At 44.5% G+C, this 19,731-nt stretch overlaps 1 protein-coding gene across 8 annotated transcripts in view; it reads right to left on the bottom strand.

Annotated features, from left to right (window-relative positions):
• LOC135524802 (kinesin-like protein KIF1A) overlaps positions 1–19,731 on the bottom strand; it is a 183,425-nt gene that overhangs the window by 4,062 nt on the left and 159,632 nt on the right. For all 8 annotated transcript variants that reach the window (XM_064952638.1, XM_064952631.1, XM_064952632.1 and 5 more), the window contains 8 exons: positions 12,451–12,565; positions 9,497–9,630; positions 9,300–9,361; positions 5,543–5,688; positions 4,186–4,371; positions 3,916–3,987; positions 3,437–3,561; positions 776–934 (listed from right to left, as the gene is read on the bottom strand). In XM_064952638.1, the coding sequence (XP_064808710.1) occupies positions 776–934; positions 3,437–3,561; positions 3,916–3,987; positions 4,186–4,371; positions 5,543–5,688; positions 9,300–9,361; positions 9,497–9,630; positions 12,451–12,565 (999 nt within the window). The remainder of the gene's footprint in view (positions 1–775; positions 935–3,436; positions 3,562–3,915; positions 3,988–4,185; positions 4,372–5,542; positions 5,689–9,299; positions 9,362–9,496; positions 9,631–12,450; positions 12,566–19,731) is intronic.

Raw genomic sequence — 19,731 nt, 5'->3', positions numbered from 1 at the left:
GCGACTTTTAATGATAAACTTCTGGAGCCATAAACCACTGACTCATTCAGTCAATCAATCAATCAATCAATAAATCAATCAATCTCTGGAGCCATAAAACACTGACTCATTCAGTCAATCAGTCAATCAATCAATCAATCAATCAATCAATCAATCAATCTCTGGAGCCATAAAACACTGACTCATTCAGTCAATCAGTCAATCACTCGGCAGGTAGCCTAGTGGTTAGAGCGTTGGACTTGTAACCGAAAGGTTGCACGATTGAATCCCAGAGCTGACAAGGTACAAATCTGTCGTTCTGCCCCTGAACAAGGCAGTTAACCCACTGTTCCTAGGTCAGTTAACCCACTGTTCCTAGGTCAGTTAACCCACTGTTACTAGACCAGTTAACCCACTGTTCCGAGGCCAGTTAACCCACTGTTCCTAGACCAGTTAACCCACTGTTCCTAGGCCAGTTAACCCACTGTTCCTAGACCAGTTAAACCACTGTTCCTAGGCCAGTTAACCCACTGTTCCTAGACCAGTTAACCCACTGTTCCTAGACCAGTTAACCCACTGTTCCTAGGTCAGTTAACCCACTGTTCCTAGGTCAGTTAACCCACTGTTCCTAGACCAGTTAACCCACTGTTCCTAGACCAGTTAAACCACTGTTCCTAGGCCAGTTAACCCACTGTTCCTAGACCAGTTAATCCACAGTTCCTAGACCGTCATTGAAAATAAGAATTTGTTCTGAACTGACTTGCCTCGTTAAATAAAGGTAATCAATCTCACTCACCTGACCCGGATCTCCTGGATGTCTGGAACGAAGCGGCGTTCCCTGGGCTTAACCTCCGGGGCTGCGACCCCACTGGGGCCAGGGGACATCTTGACCTCTCTGTCCCGTTGTGAGCAGTCAGGGTTGGGGCTGGCGCAGCGGGAACGAGGCGTGGGTGTTCTGGGGGGGGGGGGTGAGATGAGTAAGACAGAGCACATGCAGGAACGGCTAAGATGGGGGCACAAACCACCGTCGCCAGGGGGGTACATGTGGTTTGGGGATGGGAGCATTAACGCTACCCCAGACCCCAGTTCAGTCTGTCTTCGGACCACAGTTCAGTGTTGCTGAAGCAGCCGTGTCCAGACATTGGGACTATAAAGGTTCTATCTGCAACAAACAAGACGATTCTCAAGATAATTGGCTTTACATTTCTGAACCCTGGTTGGTTTGAACGGTGTCAGTAATTCTTATCTTGTATTTAATTGAACAACATGAACTGGGGTATTTAGCAGTGGTGTAAAGTACTTAAATAAAAATTATTTAAAGTACTACTTAAGTACTTTTTTTGGGGGGGGTCTGTATTTTATTTTACTATTTATATTTTTTTGACAACTTTCACATTCCTAAAGAAAAGTATTTACTTTTTACAACATACATTTTCCCTGACACCCAAAAGTAATCATCACAGGAATCTTATCAAGACATCTCTACTGAAACAGAGAACATACCTGGTCATCCCTACTGCCTCTGATCTGGAGGACTCACTAAACAGAGAACATCCCTGGTACTCCCTACTGCCTCTGATCTGGAGGACTCACTAAACAGAGAACAGCCCTAGTCATCCCTACTGCCTCTGATCTGGAGGACTCACTAAACAGAGAACATCCCTGTTCATCCCTACTGACTCTGATCTGGAGGACTCACTAAACAGAGAACATCCCTGGTCATCCCTACTGCCTCTGATCTGGAGGACTCACTAAAAAGAGAACATCCCTGGTCATCCCAACTGCCTCTGATCTGGAGGACTCACTAAACAGAGAACATCCCTGTTCATCCCAACTGCCTCTGATCTGATGGACTCACTAAACAGAGAACATCCCTGTTCATCCCTACCGCCTCTGATCTGATGGACTCACTAAACAGAGAACATCCCTGGACATCCCTACAGCCTCTGATCTGGTGGACTCACTAAACACTATCTGGAGGACTCACTAAACAGAGAACATCCCTGGTCATCCCTACTGCCTCTGATCTGGAGGACTCACTAAACAGAGAACATCCCTGTTCATCCCTACTGCCTCTGATCTGGTGGACTCACTAAACAGAGAACATCCCTGGACATCCCTACTGCCTCTGATCTGGAGGACTCACTAAACAGAGAACATCCCTACTGCCTCTGATCTGATGGACTCACTAAACAGAGAACATCCCTGGTCATCCCTACTGCCTCTGATCTGGAGGACTCACTAAACAGAGAACATCCCTGGTCATCCCTACTGCCTCTGATCTGGAGGACTCACTAAACAGAGAACATCCCTGGTCATCCCTACTGACCTCTGATCTGGAGGACTCACTAAACAGAGAACATCCCTGTTCATCCCTCCTGCCTCTGATCTGGAGGACTCACTAAACAGAGAACAGCTCTGGTCATCCCTACTGCCTGTGATCTGGAGGACTCACTAAACAGAGAACATCCCTGCTCATCCCTACTGCCTCTGATCTGGAGGACCCACTAAACAGAGAACATCCCTGTTCATCCCTACTGCCTCTGATCTGGAGGACTCACTAAACAGAGAACATCCCTGGTCATCCCTACTGCCTCTGATCTGGAGGACTCACTAAACAGAGAACATCCCTGGTCATCCCTACTGCCTCTGATCTGGAGGACACACTAAACAGAGAACATCCCTGGTCATCCCTACTGCCTCTGATCTGGAGGACTCACTAAACAGAGAACATCCCTGGTACTCCCTACTGCCTCTGATCTGGAGGACTCACTAAACAGAGAACATCCCTGTTCATCCCTACTGCCTCTGATCTGGAGGACTCACTAAACAGAGAACATCCCTGTTCATCCCTACTGCCTCTGATCTGGTGTACTCACTAAACAGAGAACATCCCTGGACATCCCTACTGCCTCTGATCTGATGGACTCACTAAACAGAGAACATCCCTGGTCATCCCTACTGCCTCTGATCTGGAGGACTCACTAAACAGAGAACATCCCTGGTCATCCCTACTGCCTCTGATCTGGAGGACTCACTAAACAGAGAACATCCCTGGACATCCCTACTGCCTCTGATCTGGAGGACTCACTAAACACACGCTTCGTTTGTAAATGATGTTTGAGTGTTGGAGAAAGAAAAATGTGCTGTCTGGTTTGAAATAATTTATGCTTTTATATTTTTTTATACTTAACTTATAATTTTAATACTTTCTTTTGATACTTAAAACCAACTACTTTTCAATACTTTTATCCAAGTAGTATATTACTGGGTGACTCTCACCTTTAACTGAGTAATTTTCTATTAAGGCATCTTTACCTTGACTCGAGTACTTGGGTACTCCACCACTGGTATTCAGAGTATATATAAGTAAAGAACATTGAACACAACAAGGCTAATAACTCCATTCTGTTTGCGTTATGTCAAGAGTGTCTCTTACGAGAGTGTTACTACTGACCTGAGCCCTTCGGACTTGGGGTAGCATCCCTCCACCAGTGAGGGGCACGTCGAGGAGGGGGTGAGGGTGTTGAGGGCCGTGGTAGAGGTCGACTCCCTCAGCAGAGTCACTGACATCTCAGACAGCTGGAAACACACACACACACACACGAACATACACACACACACACACACACGAACATACACACACACACACACACACACACACGAACATACACACACACGAACATACACACACACACACACGCGCACGCACACGCACACGCACACGCACACACACACACACACACACACACACACACACACACATACACACGCACACACACACACACGCAAAAACAGAATGTTTACAAAAAGCTCACTGAGAACAATGAAACCATGTAATTTATCTACTCATAGTTTCCTCAGATGGAAGTAACTTCAAACAGGATACAGACACGAAAACCCATCATAGTAAAGTGACACAGGAAGGAAGTCTACCTTGCTTTCACTGGCGCTGACACACACGTGGCTGTACTCTCTGTTGAAGGAGTGGGAGAGCAGCCGAAGACACTGGTGAACGAGAGATAGAGAGCTTCACATTTCAGAGCAACAAACACTGTGATGTTATTAAAGAGAACGGCTTAACTGGGCACACGTACAACATTTTAAAAAAGGGACACACGAGAGCAAGAATGGGAATATTCGAGTAACAATAGTAACTAACTTCGAACAAGTTTTTAAACGTTTTTAAAGAAGACAGACACTGACCTTAATGGCAAGCTCCCTCTGCCTCTCATTGGGGGCATCAACGGTGGGACTGAGGCCGAGATCCTCAGAGGGTTGAGGGGACTCACTCTGCTCCTCACCTACACAGGACAACAACCCCTCCTGACCCAGCAGCAGGGTGGACTCTAACTTCTCCCTCAGGAGCAGGCGGTGTCTCGTCTTCTCCACCTGTAGAGAACCAACCGGACAAAATATCATGAGTAATAAAGCTGAGGGGAAATGAACCCACAGGAGAAACATCTATTAGACCAAGAGGGAAATACAACAGACGTCAGCTTTCCTCGACCTGGACAAGAGCAACATGGATGCTGTTCATTGACTACAGCTTCGACAACATAGTACCCCGCAAGCTCATCACTAGTCTCAGGGCACTGGGACTCTGTACTAGTACCCCCTGTATATAGCCTCCATATTGACTCTGTACTAGTACCCCCTGTATGTAGCCTCCATATTGACTCTGTACTAGTACCCCCTGTATGTAGCCTCCACATTGACTCTGTACTAGTACCCCCTGTATATAGCCTCCATATTGACTCTGTACTAGTACCCCCTGTATATAGCCTCCACATTGACTCTGTACTAGTACCCCCTGTATATAGCCTCAACATTGACTCTGTACTAGTACCCCCTGTATATAGCCTCCACATTGACTCTGTACCGGTACCCCCTGTATATAGCCTCCACATTGACTCTGTACCGGTACCCCCTGTATATAGCCTCCACATTGACTCTGCACCGGTACCCCCTGTATATAGCCTCCACATTGACTCTGTACCGTAATACCCTGTATATTGCCTCCACATTGACTCTGTACCGTAACACCCTGTATATAGCCTCCACATTGACTCTGTACCAGTACCCCCTGTATATAGCCTCCACATTGACTCTGTACCAGTACCCCCTGTATATAGCCTCCACGTTGACTCTGTACCGGTACCCCCTGTATATAGCCTCCACATTGACTATGTACCATAACACCCTGTATATAGCCTAGTCATTTTCTTGTGTTACTTTTTTATGATTTTTTATTTTTTATTTAGTAAATATTTTGTTAACTCTATTTCTTGATCTGCATTGTTTTTTAAAGGGTTTCACGCATGTGCCAAATAGCATTAGATACAATTTTTCTGTATTTAATTTTCAATACATTTGCAAAAATTTCCTAAAAACATGTTTTCACTTTGTCATTATGGTTTATTATGTGTAAATGGGTGAGAAAACAATTTATTTAATCAATTTTGAATTTAGGCTGTAACACAACAAAAATGTGGAATAAACCCAGGAGTTTGAATATTCTGTGAAGGCTCTGTGTCGGGGTGTAGGTTGTAGTACCACATACCTCCTGCAGGAGGCTGAGTTTCTCCAGCTCCCACTGGTGGTCCAGGATGAGGCTGTCACTGCGAGGCCTCCACCCAGCCAGGTTCTCCTCCCCGCGGACGTACGCCACCGAGGTGTCCAGCACCCGTCGACGTCTCCTCTGCATACCTGGGGGTCAGGAAAGGTCAAGGGTCAAGGGTGAAGGAGTGATACAGCTTAATTGAGGGGATCTGTTTGTGGAGACTATATACAGGGGGTACCGGTACAGAGTCAATGTGGAGGCTATATACAGGGGGCACCGGTACAGAGTCAATGTGGAGGCTATATACAGGGGGTACCGGTACAGAGTCAATGTGGAGGCTAAATACAGGGGGTACCGGTACAGAGTCAATGTGGAGGCTATATACAGGGGGTACCGGTGCAGAGTCAATGTGGAGGCTATATACAGGGTATTACGGTACAGAGTCAATGTGGAGGCTATATACAGGGGGTACCAGTGCAGAGTCAATGTGGAGGCAATATACAGGGTATTACGGTACAGAGTCAATGTGGAGGCTATATACAGGGGGTACCGGTACAGAGTCAATGTGGAGGCTATATACAGGGGGTACCGGTACAGAGTCAATGTGGAGGCTATATACAGGGTATTAAGGTACAGAGTCAATGTGGAGGCTATATACAGGGTGTTACGGTACAGAGTCAATGTGGAGGCTATATACAGGGTGTTACGGTACAGAGTCAATGTGGAGACTATATAGAGGGTGTTACGGTACAGAGTCAATGTGGAGGCTATATACAGGGGGTACCGGTACAGAGTCAATGTGGAGGCTATATACAGGGTATTACGGTACAGAGTCAATGTGGAGGCTATATACAGGGTGTACCGGTACAGAGTCAATGTGGAGGCTATATACAGGGTATTACGGTACAGAGTCAATGTGGAGGCTATATACAGGGGGTACCGGTACTGAGTCAGTGTGGAGGCTATATACAGGGTGTTACGGTACAGAGTCAATGTGGAGGCTATATACAGGGTGTTACGGTACAGAGTCAATGTGGAGGCTATATACAGGGTATTACGGTACAGAGTCAATGTGGAGGCTATATACAGGGTATTACGGTACAGAGTCAATGTGGAGGCTATATACAGGGTATTACGGTACAGAGTCAATGTGGAGGCTATATACAGGGTATTACGGTACAGAGTCAATGTAGAGGCTATATACAGGGTGTTACGGTACAGAGTCAATGTGGAGGCTATATACAGGGGGTACCGGTACAGAGTCAATGTGGAGGCTATATACAGGGTATTACGGTACAGAGTCAATGTGGAGGCTATATACAGGGGGTACCGGTACAGAGTCAATGTGGAGGCTATATACAGGGTATTACGGTACAGAGTCAATGTGGAGGCTATATACAGGGTATTACGGTACAGAGTCAATGTGGAGGCTATATACAGGGTATTACGGTACAGAGTCAATGTGGAGGCTATATACAGGGTGTTACGGTACAGAGTCAATGTGGAGGCTATATACAGGGTATTACGGTACAGAGTCAATGTGGAGGCTATATACAGGGTATTACGGTACAGAGTCAATGGGGAGGCTATATACAGGGTATTACGGTACAGAGTCAATGTGGAGGCTATATACAGGGTATTACGGTACAGAGTCAATGTGGAGGCTATATACAGGGTATTACGGTACAGAGTCAATGTGGAGGCTATATACAGGGTGTTACGGTACAGAGTCAATGTGGAGGCTATATACAGGGTATTACGGTACAGAGTCAATGTGGAGGCTATATACAGGGTATTACGGTACAGAGTCAATGTGGAGGCTATATACAGGGTATTACGGTACAGAGTCAATGTGGAGGCTATATACAGGGTATTACGGTACAGAGTCAATGTGGAGGCTATATACAGGGTATTACGGTACAGAGTCAATGTGGAGGCTATATACAGGGTGTTACGGTACAGAGTCAATGTGGAGGCTATATACAGGGTGTTACGGTACATAGTCAATGTGGAGGCTATATACAGGGTGTTACGGTACAGAGTCAATGTGGAGGCTATATACAGGGTATTTACATTTACATTTAAGTCATTTAGCAGACGCTCTTATCCAGAGCGACTTACAAATTGGTGGAACAGAGTCAATGTGGAGGCTATATACAGGGTGTTACGTTACAGAGTCAATGTAGAGGCTATATACAGGGTATTACGGTACAGAGTCAATGTGGAGGCTATATACAGGGTGTTACGGTACAGAGTCAATGTGGAGGCTATATACAGGGGGTACCGGTACAGAGTCAATGTGGAGGCTATATACAGGGTGTTACGGTACAGAGTCAATGTGGAGGCTATATACAGGGGGTACCGGTACAGAGTCAATGTGGAGGCTATATACAGGGTATTACGGTACAGAGTCAATGTGGAGGCTATATACAGGGTATTACGGTACAGAGTCAATGTAGAGGCTATATACAGGGTGTTACGGTACAGAGTCAATGTGGAGGCTATATACAGGGGGTACCGGTACAGAGTCAATGTGGAGGCTATATACAGGGTATTACGGTACAGAGTCAATGTGGAGGCTATATACAGGGGGTACCGGTACAGAGTCAATGTGGAGGCTATATACAGGGTATTACGGTACAGAGTCAATGTGGAGGCTATATACAGGGTATTACGGTACAGAGTCAATGTGGAGGCTATATACAGGGTATTACGGTACAGAGTCAATGTGGAGGCTATATACAGGGTGTTACGGTACAGAGTCAATGTGGAGGCTATATACAGGGTATTACGGTACAGAGTCAATGTGGAGGCTATATACAGGGTATTACGGTACAGAGTCAATGTGGAGGCTATATACAGGGTATTACGGTACAGAGTCAATGTGGAGGCTATATACAGGGTATTACGGTACAGAGTCAATGTGGAGGCTATATACAGGGTATTACGGTACAGAGTCAATGTGGAGGCTATATACAGGGTGTTACGGTACAGAGTCAATGTGGAGGCTATATACAGGGTATTACGGTACAGAGTCAATGTGGAGGCTATATACAGGGTATTACGGTACAGAGTCAATGTGGAGGCTATATACAGGGTATTACGGTACAGAGTCAATGTGGAGGCTATATACAGGGTATTACGGTACAGAGTCAATGTGGAGGCTATATACAGGGTATTACGGTACAGAGTCAATGTGGAGGCTATATACAGGGTGTTACGGTACAGAGTCAATGTGGAGGCTATATACAGGGTGTTACGGTACAGAGTCAATGTGGAGGCTATATACAGGGGGTACCGGTACAGAGTCAATGTGGAGGCTATATACAGGGTATTACGGTACAGAGTCAATGTGGAGGCTATATACAGGGTATTACGGTACAGAGTCAATGTGGAGGCTATATACAGGGTGTTACGGTACAGAGTCAATGTGGAGGCTATATACAGGGTATTACGGTACAGAGTCAATGTGGAGGCTATATACAGGTGGTACCGGTACAGAGTCAATGTGGAGACTATATACAGGGTATTACGGTACAGAGTCAATGTGGAGGCTATATACAGGGTATTACGGTATCTGTTTAAGCAAGGCAAGGCAGAATCAGTCATCTTGATCACAAAATGAGTAGTTTTTCAGGATGCTAGGGGATTTGTGGATCAGTCATTCTTTTCAGTCTGACTGCAATGTGGTCTACCTCAAATACGCACAAATACACACATAGACAGTGAGGGGAGGCAATGAAAAAAAGTGTCTCACCTGGACTCCCATGATCGGCCAGGTGACATAGGCTGACCTCGTACACACCTGTCACCCGGTTACTGCAGAGAGAGTGAGAATGACCGATAACAGACACGGCTAAAGGGGGTTGTTTCCATTGATTTCACCGTCATCTTTCAGGAATGCAACAGAAGCAAAGAATGTTTCTGTTAATAACAATGAGATGTTCAACTCACCCCTCCACTGCCCTCAGGCTTCCTGTGCCAAACAGGTTTCGGATGGAGCGGGAGGCCAGGAGTTTAGCGTCTCGAGAGTAGAACACCATGCAGAAATCTTTGGTTATGACTGTTGGCTGGGTGCAGTTCTCCATCTAAAGAAAGGAAAAGTTTTTAAAGCTCATCTCTCTGCTTCTTACATCATAACATCAGATACAGTCAGTTAAGTCCAGACACAGTCAGTAAGTCAGTAAGTCCAGACACAGTCAGTTAAGTCCAGACACAGTCAGTAAGTCCAGACACAGTCAGTAAGTCAGTAAGTCCAGACACAGTCAGTAAGTCCAGACACAGTCAGTAAGTCCAGACACAGTCAGTAAGTCCAGACACAGTCAGTAAGTCCAGATACAGTCAGTAAGTCTTGACACAGTCAGTAAGTCCAGACACAGTCAGTAAGTCCAGACACAGTCAGTTAAGTCCACACACAGTCAGTAAGTCCAGACACAGTCAGTTAAGTCCAGACACAGTCAGTAAGTCCAGACACAGTCAGTAAGTCCAGACACAGCCAGTAAGTCCAGACACAGTCAGTAAGTCCAGACACAGTCAGTTAAGTCCAGACACAGTCAGTAAGTCCAGACACAGTCAGTTAAGTCCAGACACAGTCAGTAAGTCCAGACACAGTCAGTAAGTCCAGACACAGTCAGTTAAGTCCAGACACAGTCAGTAAATCCAGACACAGTCAGTAAATCCAGACACAGTCAGTAAGTCCAGACACAGTCAGTAAGTCCAGATACAGTCAGTAAGTCCAGACACAGTCAGTAAATCCAGACACAGTCAGTAAGTCAGTAAGTCCAGACACAGTCAGTTAAGTCCAGACACAGTCAGTAAGTCCAGACACAGTCAGTAAGTCAGTAAGTCCAGACACAGTCAGTAAGTCAGTAAGTCCAGACACAGTCAGTAAATCCAGACACAGTCAGTAAGTCAGTAAGTCCAGATACAGTCAGTAAGTCCAGACACAGTCAGTAAGTCCAGACACAGTCAGTAAGTCCAGACACAGTCAGTTAAGTCCAGACACAGTCAGTAAGTCCAGACACAGTCAGTAAGTCCAGACACAGTCAGTAAGTCCAGACACAGTCAGTAAGTCCAGACACAGTCAGTAAGTCAGTAAGTCCAGACACAGTCAGTAAGTCCAGACACAGTCAGTAAGTCAGTAAGTCCAGACACAGTCAGTAAGTCCAGACACAGTCAGTAAGTCCAGACACAGTCAGTAAGTCAGTAAGTCCAGACACAGTCAGTTAAGTCCAGACACAGTCAGTTAAGTCCAGACACAGTCAGTAAGTCCAGACACAGTCAGTAAGTCCAGACACAGTCAGTAAGTCAGTAAGTCCAGACACAGTCAGTAAGTCCAGACACAGTCAGTAAGTCCAGACACAGTCAGTAAGTCCAGACACAGTCAGTTAAGTCCAGACACAGTCAGTAAGTCCAGACACTGTCAGTAAGTCCAGACACAGTCAGTAAGTCCAGACACAGTCAGTAAGTCCAGACACAGTCAGTAAGTCCAGACACAGTCAGTTAAGTCCACACACAGTCAGTAAGTCCAGACACAGTCAGTAAATCCAGACACAGTCAGTAAGTCCACACACAGTCAGTAAGTCCAGACACAGTCAGTAAGTCAGTAAGTCCAGACACAGTCAGTAAGTCCAGACACAGTCAGTAAGTCAGTAAGTCCAGACACAGTCAGTAAGTCCAGACACAGTCAGTAAGTCCAGACACAGTCAGTAAGTCAGTAAGTCCAGACACAGTCAGTTAAGTCCAGACACAGTCAGTTAAGTCCAGACACAGTCAGTAAGTCCAGACACAGTCAGTAAGTCCAGACACAGTCAGTAAGTCAGTAAGTCCAGACACAGTCAGTAAGTCCAGACACAGTCAGTAAGTCCAGACACAGTCAGTAAGTCCAGACACAGTCAGTTAAGTCCAGACACAGTCAGTAAGTCCAGACACTGTCAGTAAGTCCAGACACAGTCAGTAAGTCCAGACACAGTCAGTAAGTCCAGACACAGTCAGTAAGTCCAGACACAGTCAGTTAAGTCCACACACAGTCAGTAAGTCCAGACACAGTCAGTAAATCCAGACACAGTCAGTAAGTCCACACACAGTCAGTAAGTCCAGACACAGTCAGTAAATCCACACACAGTCAGTAAGTCCAGACACAGCCAGTTAAGTCCAGATACAGAATGGATAATTTTGGACAGTACAGTGATAGTGAGTTAAATATATTATAGTATAGTGAGTTAAATGAATTTCTGGTTACAGTTCAGTTATTGTAGTCTTCCTGAGAGGCGTTGAGCCTTTACTCCTGCTAATGCAGTTATACAGTATCTCCAGATTCAGACAAACCAACAGGGTCATGTACAGTTTAAACAGTCTGACAGTTTGATCGTGTGGAGAAAAAACAAACTGTTGTGGTTCCATTGTTCTAAAATCTGAAATGCAACTGACAAAATCAGTCAATATGAGAAGACTCAAAATCAGTCAATATGAGAAGACTCAAAATCAGTCAATATGAGAAGACTCAAAATCAGTCAATATGAGAAGACTCAAAATCAGTCAATATGAGAAGACTCAAAATCAGTCAATATGAGAAGACTCAAAAATCAGTCAATATGAGAAGACTCAAAATCAGTCAATATGAGAAGACTCAAAATCAGTCAATATGAGAAGACTCAAATTCAGTCAATATGAGAAGACTCAAAAATCAGTCAATATGAGAAGACTCACAATCAGTCAATATGAGAAGACTCAAAATCAGTCAATATGAGAAGATTTTCTCAGCAGGCCTTTGTGGATTCAGTGTTACCTATAGATAGTCAGGAAGGATCACGTAGAGGTACAGTACAACTGTAGAATTATATGTGTTGTGCCTCTGTGGCGTCTGAAATATATTGTGTTATTAACTGTATATTGATGTAATGTTTTACCTCTAGGTAGGCCGACAAGGTCATGTAGATCTTCTCTCCATAAGGAGTGACCCGGTTCAGGAGGAGGGAGTTATGCATGGCGCTGTCCCAGGCAGCCTCGAAGCGATAGAATGTCCTGATGGAGGGAGGAGACAAGTTCACCATGAAGAGAGAGATCCTTGTCTGAACGCTGACACATAGTGGTCTCTGGTCTGTCTCTGATAAACACTACTTCCAAACAGAAAACGTACTCTATTGTTTTTCTGAAAAGTCGTGTTGGTACATGTTACAAATATCTGAAAAGGGTTTACTTTTTTTTTTTACAAATAGAGGATATATTGTAACAATTTAGAGGTTTTTTTAGGAACAGCTACAAGTTATTGCTACTGTATGTCTGATGTAATAGCATTGTGCTAGTTAGCATTAGTGGTAGCATGCTAGTTAGCATTAGTGGTACTAGCATTGTGTTAGTTAGCATTAGTGGTAATAGCATCGTGTTAGTTAACGTTAGTGGTAATAGCATCGTGTTAGTTAGCATTAGTGTTAATAGCATCGTGTTAGTTAGCATTAGTGTTAATAGCATTGTGTTAGTTAGCATTAGTGGTAATTGTGTTTGTTAGCATTAGTGTTAATAGCATTGTGTTAATTAGCATTAGTGGTAATAGCATCGTGTTAGTTAACGTTAGTGGTAATAGCATCGTGTTAGTTAGCATTAGTGTTAATAATATTGTGTTAATTAGCATTAGCATTAGCATCTTGGACCGACTCTCTTCTCTGTATACATCAATGAGGTCGCTCTTGCTGCTGGTGAGTGTCTGATCCACCTCTACGCAGACGACACCATTCTGTATACTTCTGGCCCTTCTTTGGACACTGTGTTAACAACCCTCCAGGCAAGCTTCAATGCCATACAACTCTCCTTCTGTGGCCCTCACTAGCTTTAAGCACCAACTGTCAGAGCAGCTCACAGATTACTGCACATGTACATAGCCCACCTATATTTCAGCCCAAACAACTACCTCTTTCCCTACTGTATTTTATTTATTATTTATTTTGCTCCTTTGCACCCCATTATTTTTATTTCTACTTTGCACATTCTTCCATTGCAAATCTACCATTCCAGTGTTTTATTTGCTATATTGTATTTACTTTGCCACCATGGCCTTTTTTTGCCTTTACCTCCCTTATCTCACCTCATTTGCTCACATCGTATATAGACTTGTTTATACTGTTTTGACAGTATGTTTGTTTTGCTCCATGTGTAACTCTGTGTCGTTGTATGTGTCGAACTGCTTTGCTTTATCTTGGCCAGGTCGCAATTGTAAATGAGAACTTGTTCTTAACTTGCCTACCTGGTTAAATAAAGGTGAAATAAATAAATAAATAAAATTAGTGTTAATAGCATAGTGTTAGTTAGCATTAGTGGTGATAGCATTGTGTTGGTTAGCATTATTGGTGATAGCATTGTGTTGGTTAACATTATTGGTGATAGCATTGTGTTGGTTAACATTATTGGTGATAGCATTGTGTTAGTTAGCATTATGGTAATAGCATCATGTTAGTTAGCATTAGTGGTAATTGTGTTAGTTAGCATTATGGTAATAGCATCATGTTAGTTAGCATTAGTGGTAATTGTGTTAGTTAACATTAGTGTTAATAGCATTGTGTTAGTTAACATTAGTGATAATAGCATTGTGTTCAATAGCATTAGCTTAGCGAAGAAAAAACAAACCCTGATCCTCCTAGACATTTTCTCTGTCAGGAATATGTAAACCTACAGTACATGTGTGTCTAAATGCTACTGAGGGAAGACAGTAAATAGCATGCAACAGAACCCTTCAGACGTGGGTCATCTCACAATACCATGAGGAACGATGACTTGATCAGCACAGAACGAAATAAAGAAAGGGTGATGAGAGACCAACAGATGAGAGGAGGGGAGGAGAGGAGAGGAGGAAATGATAGGAGGACAAAACAGGACAGGGATGAGGAGAAATACCTATGGTCTATTCCCAAGGAGATGCTTTGAGAAGGGAGGAAAGAGAACCGGGAAAACAATGAAAGGTGAGAGTCAGGAAGAGAGTCTGGTGTGGTTGTGAGCATTGTTGTGATCGAGAGTGACAGGACAGGTGTGTTTCCCCTTAGCCTGGAACCAGAGCTGTTTGTGCCGTCTTGTCAACTGGGACCAGACTATATTTCCCTTCCATTACTTACAATATGTTGCTCTCTTGACCACAATCATGATCAGTGTGTGAACTCAATCAGTGAACACATCTGATTTCAACACCAGAACACTTTACATCGTGTCTGTTCTAGAACAACTTAATAACAATGGACCGATATTCCCACAGGGAATGCAATATTACTTCTGTGTTCTACAGAATTCTGTGAATGTGTTCAATGGAATTCTGTGAATGTGTTATATGGAATTCTGTGGGATGTGTTCTTTGGAATTCAGTGAACGTGTCCTATGAAATTCTGTGGATGTGTTCTTTGGAATTCTGTGAACGTGTTCTATGAAATTCTGTGGATGTGTTCTATGGAATTCTGTGGATGTGTTCTATGGAATTCTGTGAACGTGTTCTATGAAATTCTGTGGATGTGTTCTATGGAATTCTGTGGATGTGTTCTTTGGAATTCTGTGAATGTGTTCTATGGAATTCTGTGAATGTGTTCTATGGAATTCTGTGGATGTGTTCTTTGGACTTCTGTGGATGTGTTCTATGGAATTCTGTGGATGTGTTCTATGGAATTCTGTGGATGTGTTCTATGGAATTCTGTGGAAAGAACCCACAGGATCGGTATCATGATATCTTCACTCAGTTTAGTTGTCATCCACCTCATCTCAACCCCATAGAGAAACATAAACATTACAGCGCTCTAATTATGTGATCTAGCCCTCCAGTTGTAATCTGTAGGGGTGGTAAATTACATCTCCCAGTTCTCATCCAATGGTGTGAGGTTCAGTATAATATACTCCTATGTTGTATTTCATTTTGTAGATAATATGCAGATCCATGTCCTCGTGCTATTTACCCCGTAGAGACACATACTGAATCATAAAACACAGGACGAGAAATACACAGATAGTGTTCTATTGAATTCTGTGATCTACCCCTCTAGTTTTCATCTGTTGGACGTATCTTCTAGTTCTCATTGAACGATGAAGCTATTCGTATAGACAGCAAGCACAGATCTCGCATCCTAATGCTCTCTACCCCATAGAGATATTAACTACCGTTCAAAAGTTTTTGGGTCACTTATTAAAAATGACCTTGTCCTTGTTTTTGAAAGAAAAACACATTTTTTTGTCCATTAAAATAACATCAAATAGATCAGAAATACAGTGTAGACATTGTTAATGTTGCAAATTACTATTGTAGCTGGAAACGGCTGATTTTTTATGGAATATCTACATAGGCGTACAGAGGTCCATTATCAGCAACCATCACTCCTGTGTTCCAATGGCACGTTGTGTTAGCTAATCCAAGTGTATCATTTTAAAAGGCTAATTGATCATTAGAAAATCCTTTTGCAATTATGTTAGCACATCTGAAAACTGAACAGCGCAAACTTGCTTATTTACCCATTATTTTGTGTTACAGCCTGAATTCAATATGGATTAACTAAATAAATAAATAAAAGCTCGCAACAATGACAAGAAACTGCCCTGATTCTGAATGGCCAGACAGCTAGCAACAATGACAAGAAACTGCCCTGATTCTGGATGGCCAGACAGCTAGCAACAATGACAAGATGCTGCCCTGATAGCTAGCAACAATGACAAGACACTGTCCTGATTCTGGAAGGCCAGACAGCTAGCAACAATGACAAGAAACTGCCCTGATTCTGGATGGCCAGACAGCTAGCAACAATGACAAGAAACTGCCCTGATTCTGGATGGCCAGACAGCTAGCAACAATGACAAGATGCTGCCCTGAATGGCCAGACAGCTAGCAACAATGACAAGAAACTGCCCTGATTCTGAATGGCCAGACAGCTAGCAACAATGACAAGAAACTGCCCTGATTCTGGATGGCCAGACAGCTAGCAACAATGACAAGATGCTGCCCTGAATGGCCAGACAGCGAGCAACAATGACAAGAAACTGCCCTGATTCTGGATTGCCAGCCAGCTAGCAACAATGACAAGAAACTTCCCTGATTCTGAATGGCCAGACAGCTAGCAACAATGACAAGATGCTGCCCTGATAGCTAGCAACAATGACAAGATGCTGAACTTGATATCGAGAAACAATGACAAGAAACTGCCCTGATTCTGGAAGGCCAGACAGCAAGCAACAATGACAAGATGCTGAACTTGATATCGAGAAACAATGACAAGAAACTGCCCTGATTCTGGATGACCAGTTAGCTAGCAACAATGATAAGAAACTGCCCTGATTCTGGATGGCTAGACAGCTAGCAACAATGACAAGAAACTGCCCTGATTCTGGATTGCCAGCCAGCTAGCAACAATGACAAGAAACTTCCCTGATTCTGAATGGCCAGACAGCTAGCAACAATGACAAGATGCTGCCCTGATAGCTAGCAACAATGACAAGAAACTGCCCTGATTCTGGAAGGCCAGACAGCTAGCAACAATGACAAGATGCTGCCCTGATAGCTAGCAACAATGACAAGACACTGTCCTGATTCTGGAAGGCCAGACAGCAAGCAACAATGACAAGATGCTGAACCTGATAGCGAGAAACAATGACAAGAAACTGCCCTGATTCTGGATGACCAGTTAGCTAGCAACAATGATAAGAAACTGCCCTGATTCTGGATGGCCAGATAGCTAGCAACAATGATAAGAAACTGCCCTGATTCTGGATGGCTAGACAGCTAGCAACAATGACAAGAAACTGCCCTGATTCTGGATGGCCAGACAGCTAGCAACAATGACAAGAAACTGCCCTGATTCTGGATTGCCAGTTAGCTAGCAACAATGACAAGAAACTGCCATGATTCCGGATGGCCGGACAGCTAGCAACAATGACAAGAAACTGCCATGATTCCGGATGGCCGGACAGCTAGCAACAATGACAAGAAACTGGCATGTCATTGAATCATAACTTTCTGGTTTTAGCTAGTTTCATCTTGTTCTTGATACCATGTCTTGTTTTGAGGTGCTTTGACTGATTTCAGGTCAGTGATAACACGGCAAAACAAATTGCTGGCTAACCAACAACTGTAATGATGTATTTGAGAGACAAGTGCTCATTGTGCAAATGTATTTATGTTTTCAATAAACATTTGGAGGAAAGAATATATAGCTTACATGTTGTCAACAATCTAAGCCAATCCCATCTGTTTTGACCAATAGTTGCTCACGCTTCGGTTTTGTTGCTAAACAACCAACCAACCCTATATCCCCAGTTCTCATCCATCTCCACTGTAGGGGATGAAACATCTTCCAGTTCTCATCCATCTCCACTGTAGGGGATGAAACATCTTCCAGTTCTCATCTATCCCCACTGTAGGGGATGAAACATCTCCCAGTTCTCATCTGCCCCCTCTGTAGGGGATGAAACATCTCCCAGTTCTCATCCATCTCCACTGTAGGAGATGAAACATCTCCCAGTTCTCATCTATCCCCTCTGTAGGGGATGAAACATCTCCCAGTTCTCATCCATCTCCACTGTAGGAGATGAAACATCTCCCAGTTCTCATCTATCCCCTCTGTAGGGGATGAAACATCTCCCAGTTCTCATCTGCCCCCTCTGTAGGGGATGAAACATCTTCCAGTTCTCATCTGCCCCCTCTGTAGGGGATGAAACATCTCCCAGTTCTCATCCATCTCCACTGTAGGGGATGAAACATCTCCCAGTTCTCATCTGCCCCCTCTGTAGGGGATGAAACATCTTCCAGTTCTCATCTGCCCCCTCTGTAGGGGATGAAACATCTTCCAGTTCTCATCTATCCCCACTGTAGGGGATGAAACATCTTCCAGTTCTCATCTATCCCCACTGTAGGGGATGAAACATCTCCCAGTTCTCATCCATCTCCACTGTAGGGGATGAAACATCTTCCAGTTCTCATCTATCCCCACTGTAGGGGATGAAACATCTTCCAGTTCTCATCTATCCCCACTGTAGGGGATGAAACATCTCCCAGTTCTCATCTATCCCCTCTGTAGGGGATGAAACATCTTCCAGTTCTCATCTATCCCCTCTGTAGGGGATGAAACATCTCCCAGTTCTCATCCATCTCCACTGTAGGGGATGAAACATCTCCCAGTTCTCATCCATCTCCACTGTAGGGGAAGAAACATCTCACAGTTCTCATCTATCCCCACTTTAAGGGGATGAAACATCTCCCAGTTGTCACTTCACATGGCTTCAAGATGAAACAGAACCATCTTCCACTCTCCTTCAACTCCTCTCCTTCTTCTCTACCTCCTCTCCTTCTTCTCTACCTCCTCTCCTTCTCTACCTCCTCTCCTTCCTCTCCACCTACTCTCCTTCCTCCTCTACCTCCTCTCCTTCTCCTCTCTTTCTCCTCTACCTCCTCCCCTTTTCCTCTACCCACTCTCCTTCTCCTCTACCTCCTCTCCTTCTCCTCTACCTACTCTCCTTCTCCTCTACCTACTCTCCTTCCCCTCTTTTCCTCCCCTTCTCCTCTACCTCCTACCCTTCTCCTCTACCTACTCTCCTTCTCCTCTCCTTCTCCTCCTCTCCTTCTCCTCCACCTCCTCTCCTTCTCTTTTCCTCTCCTTCTCCTCCTTTCCTCTCCTTCTCCTCCACCTCCTCCTCCTCCCCTTCTCCTCCACCTCCTCCCCTTCTCCTCCACCTCCTCCCCTTCTACCTCTACCTCCTCCCCTTCTCCTCTACCTACTCTCCTTATCCTCTCATTCTCCCCCTTTCCTCTCCTTCTCCTCCACCTCCTCCTCTACCTCCTCCCCTTCTCCTCCACCTCCTCCCCTTCTCCTCCACCTCCTCCCCTTCTCCTCCACCTCCTCCCCTTCTACCTCTACCTCCTCCCCTTCTACCTCTACCTCCTCTCCTTCTACCTCTACCTACTCTCCTTATCCTCTCCTTCTCCCCCTTTCCTCTCCTTCTCCCCCTCTCCTTCACCTACGCCGCCTTTCCTACTCCTTCTCCCTCTCTCCTCCACCCACCTCTCCTTCTCCTCCAACCCCTCTCCTTATTTAGTCAATACATTGATACATGAGGTCTTCCCGTTAGCAAATGATCACACATTGAAACCAGTTATAACTAGTAATGTTCCTGGCCCGCCACCAAGCACGACCTTAAATCTGAAAACGCTCATCCAAGCTGAGAAATGTAAGAGGAAACTA

Source organism: Oncorhynchus masou, chromosome 31, assembly GCF_036934945.1.
Source record: "Oncorhynchus masou masou isolate Uvic2021 chromosome 31, UVic_Omas_1.1, whole genome shotgun sequence".
Taxonomy (NCBI): domain Eukaryota; kingdom Metazoa; phylum Chordata; class Actinopteri; order Salmoniformes; family Salmonidae; genus Oncorhynchus; species Oncorhynchus masou.
This window is presented reverse-complemented; position numbering and strand designations above follow the sequence as displayed.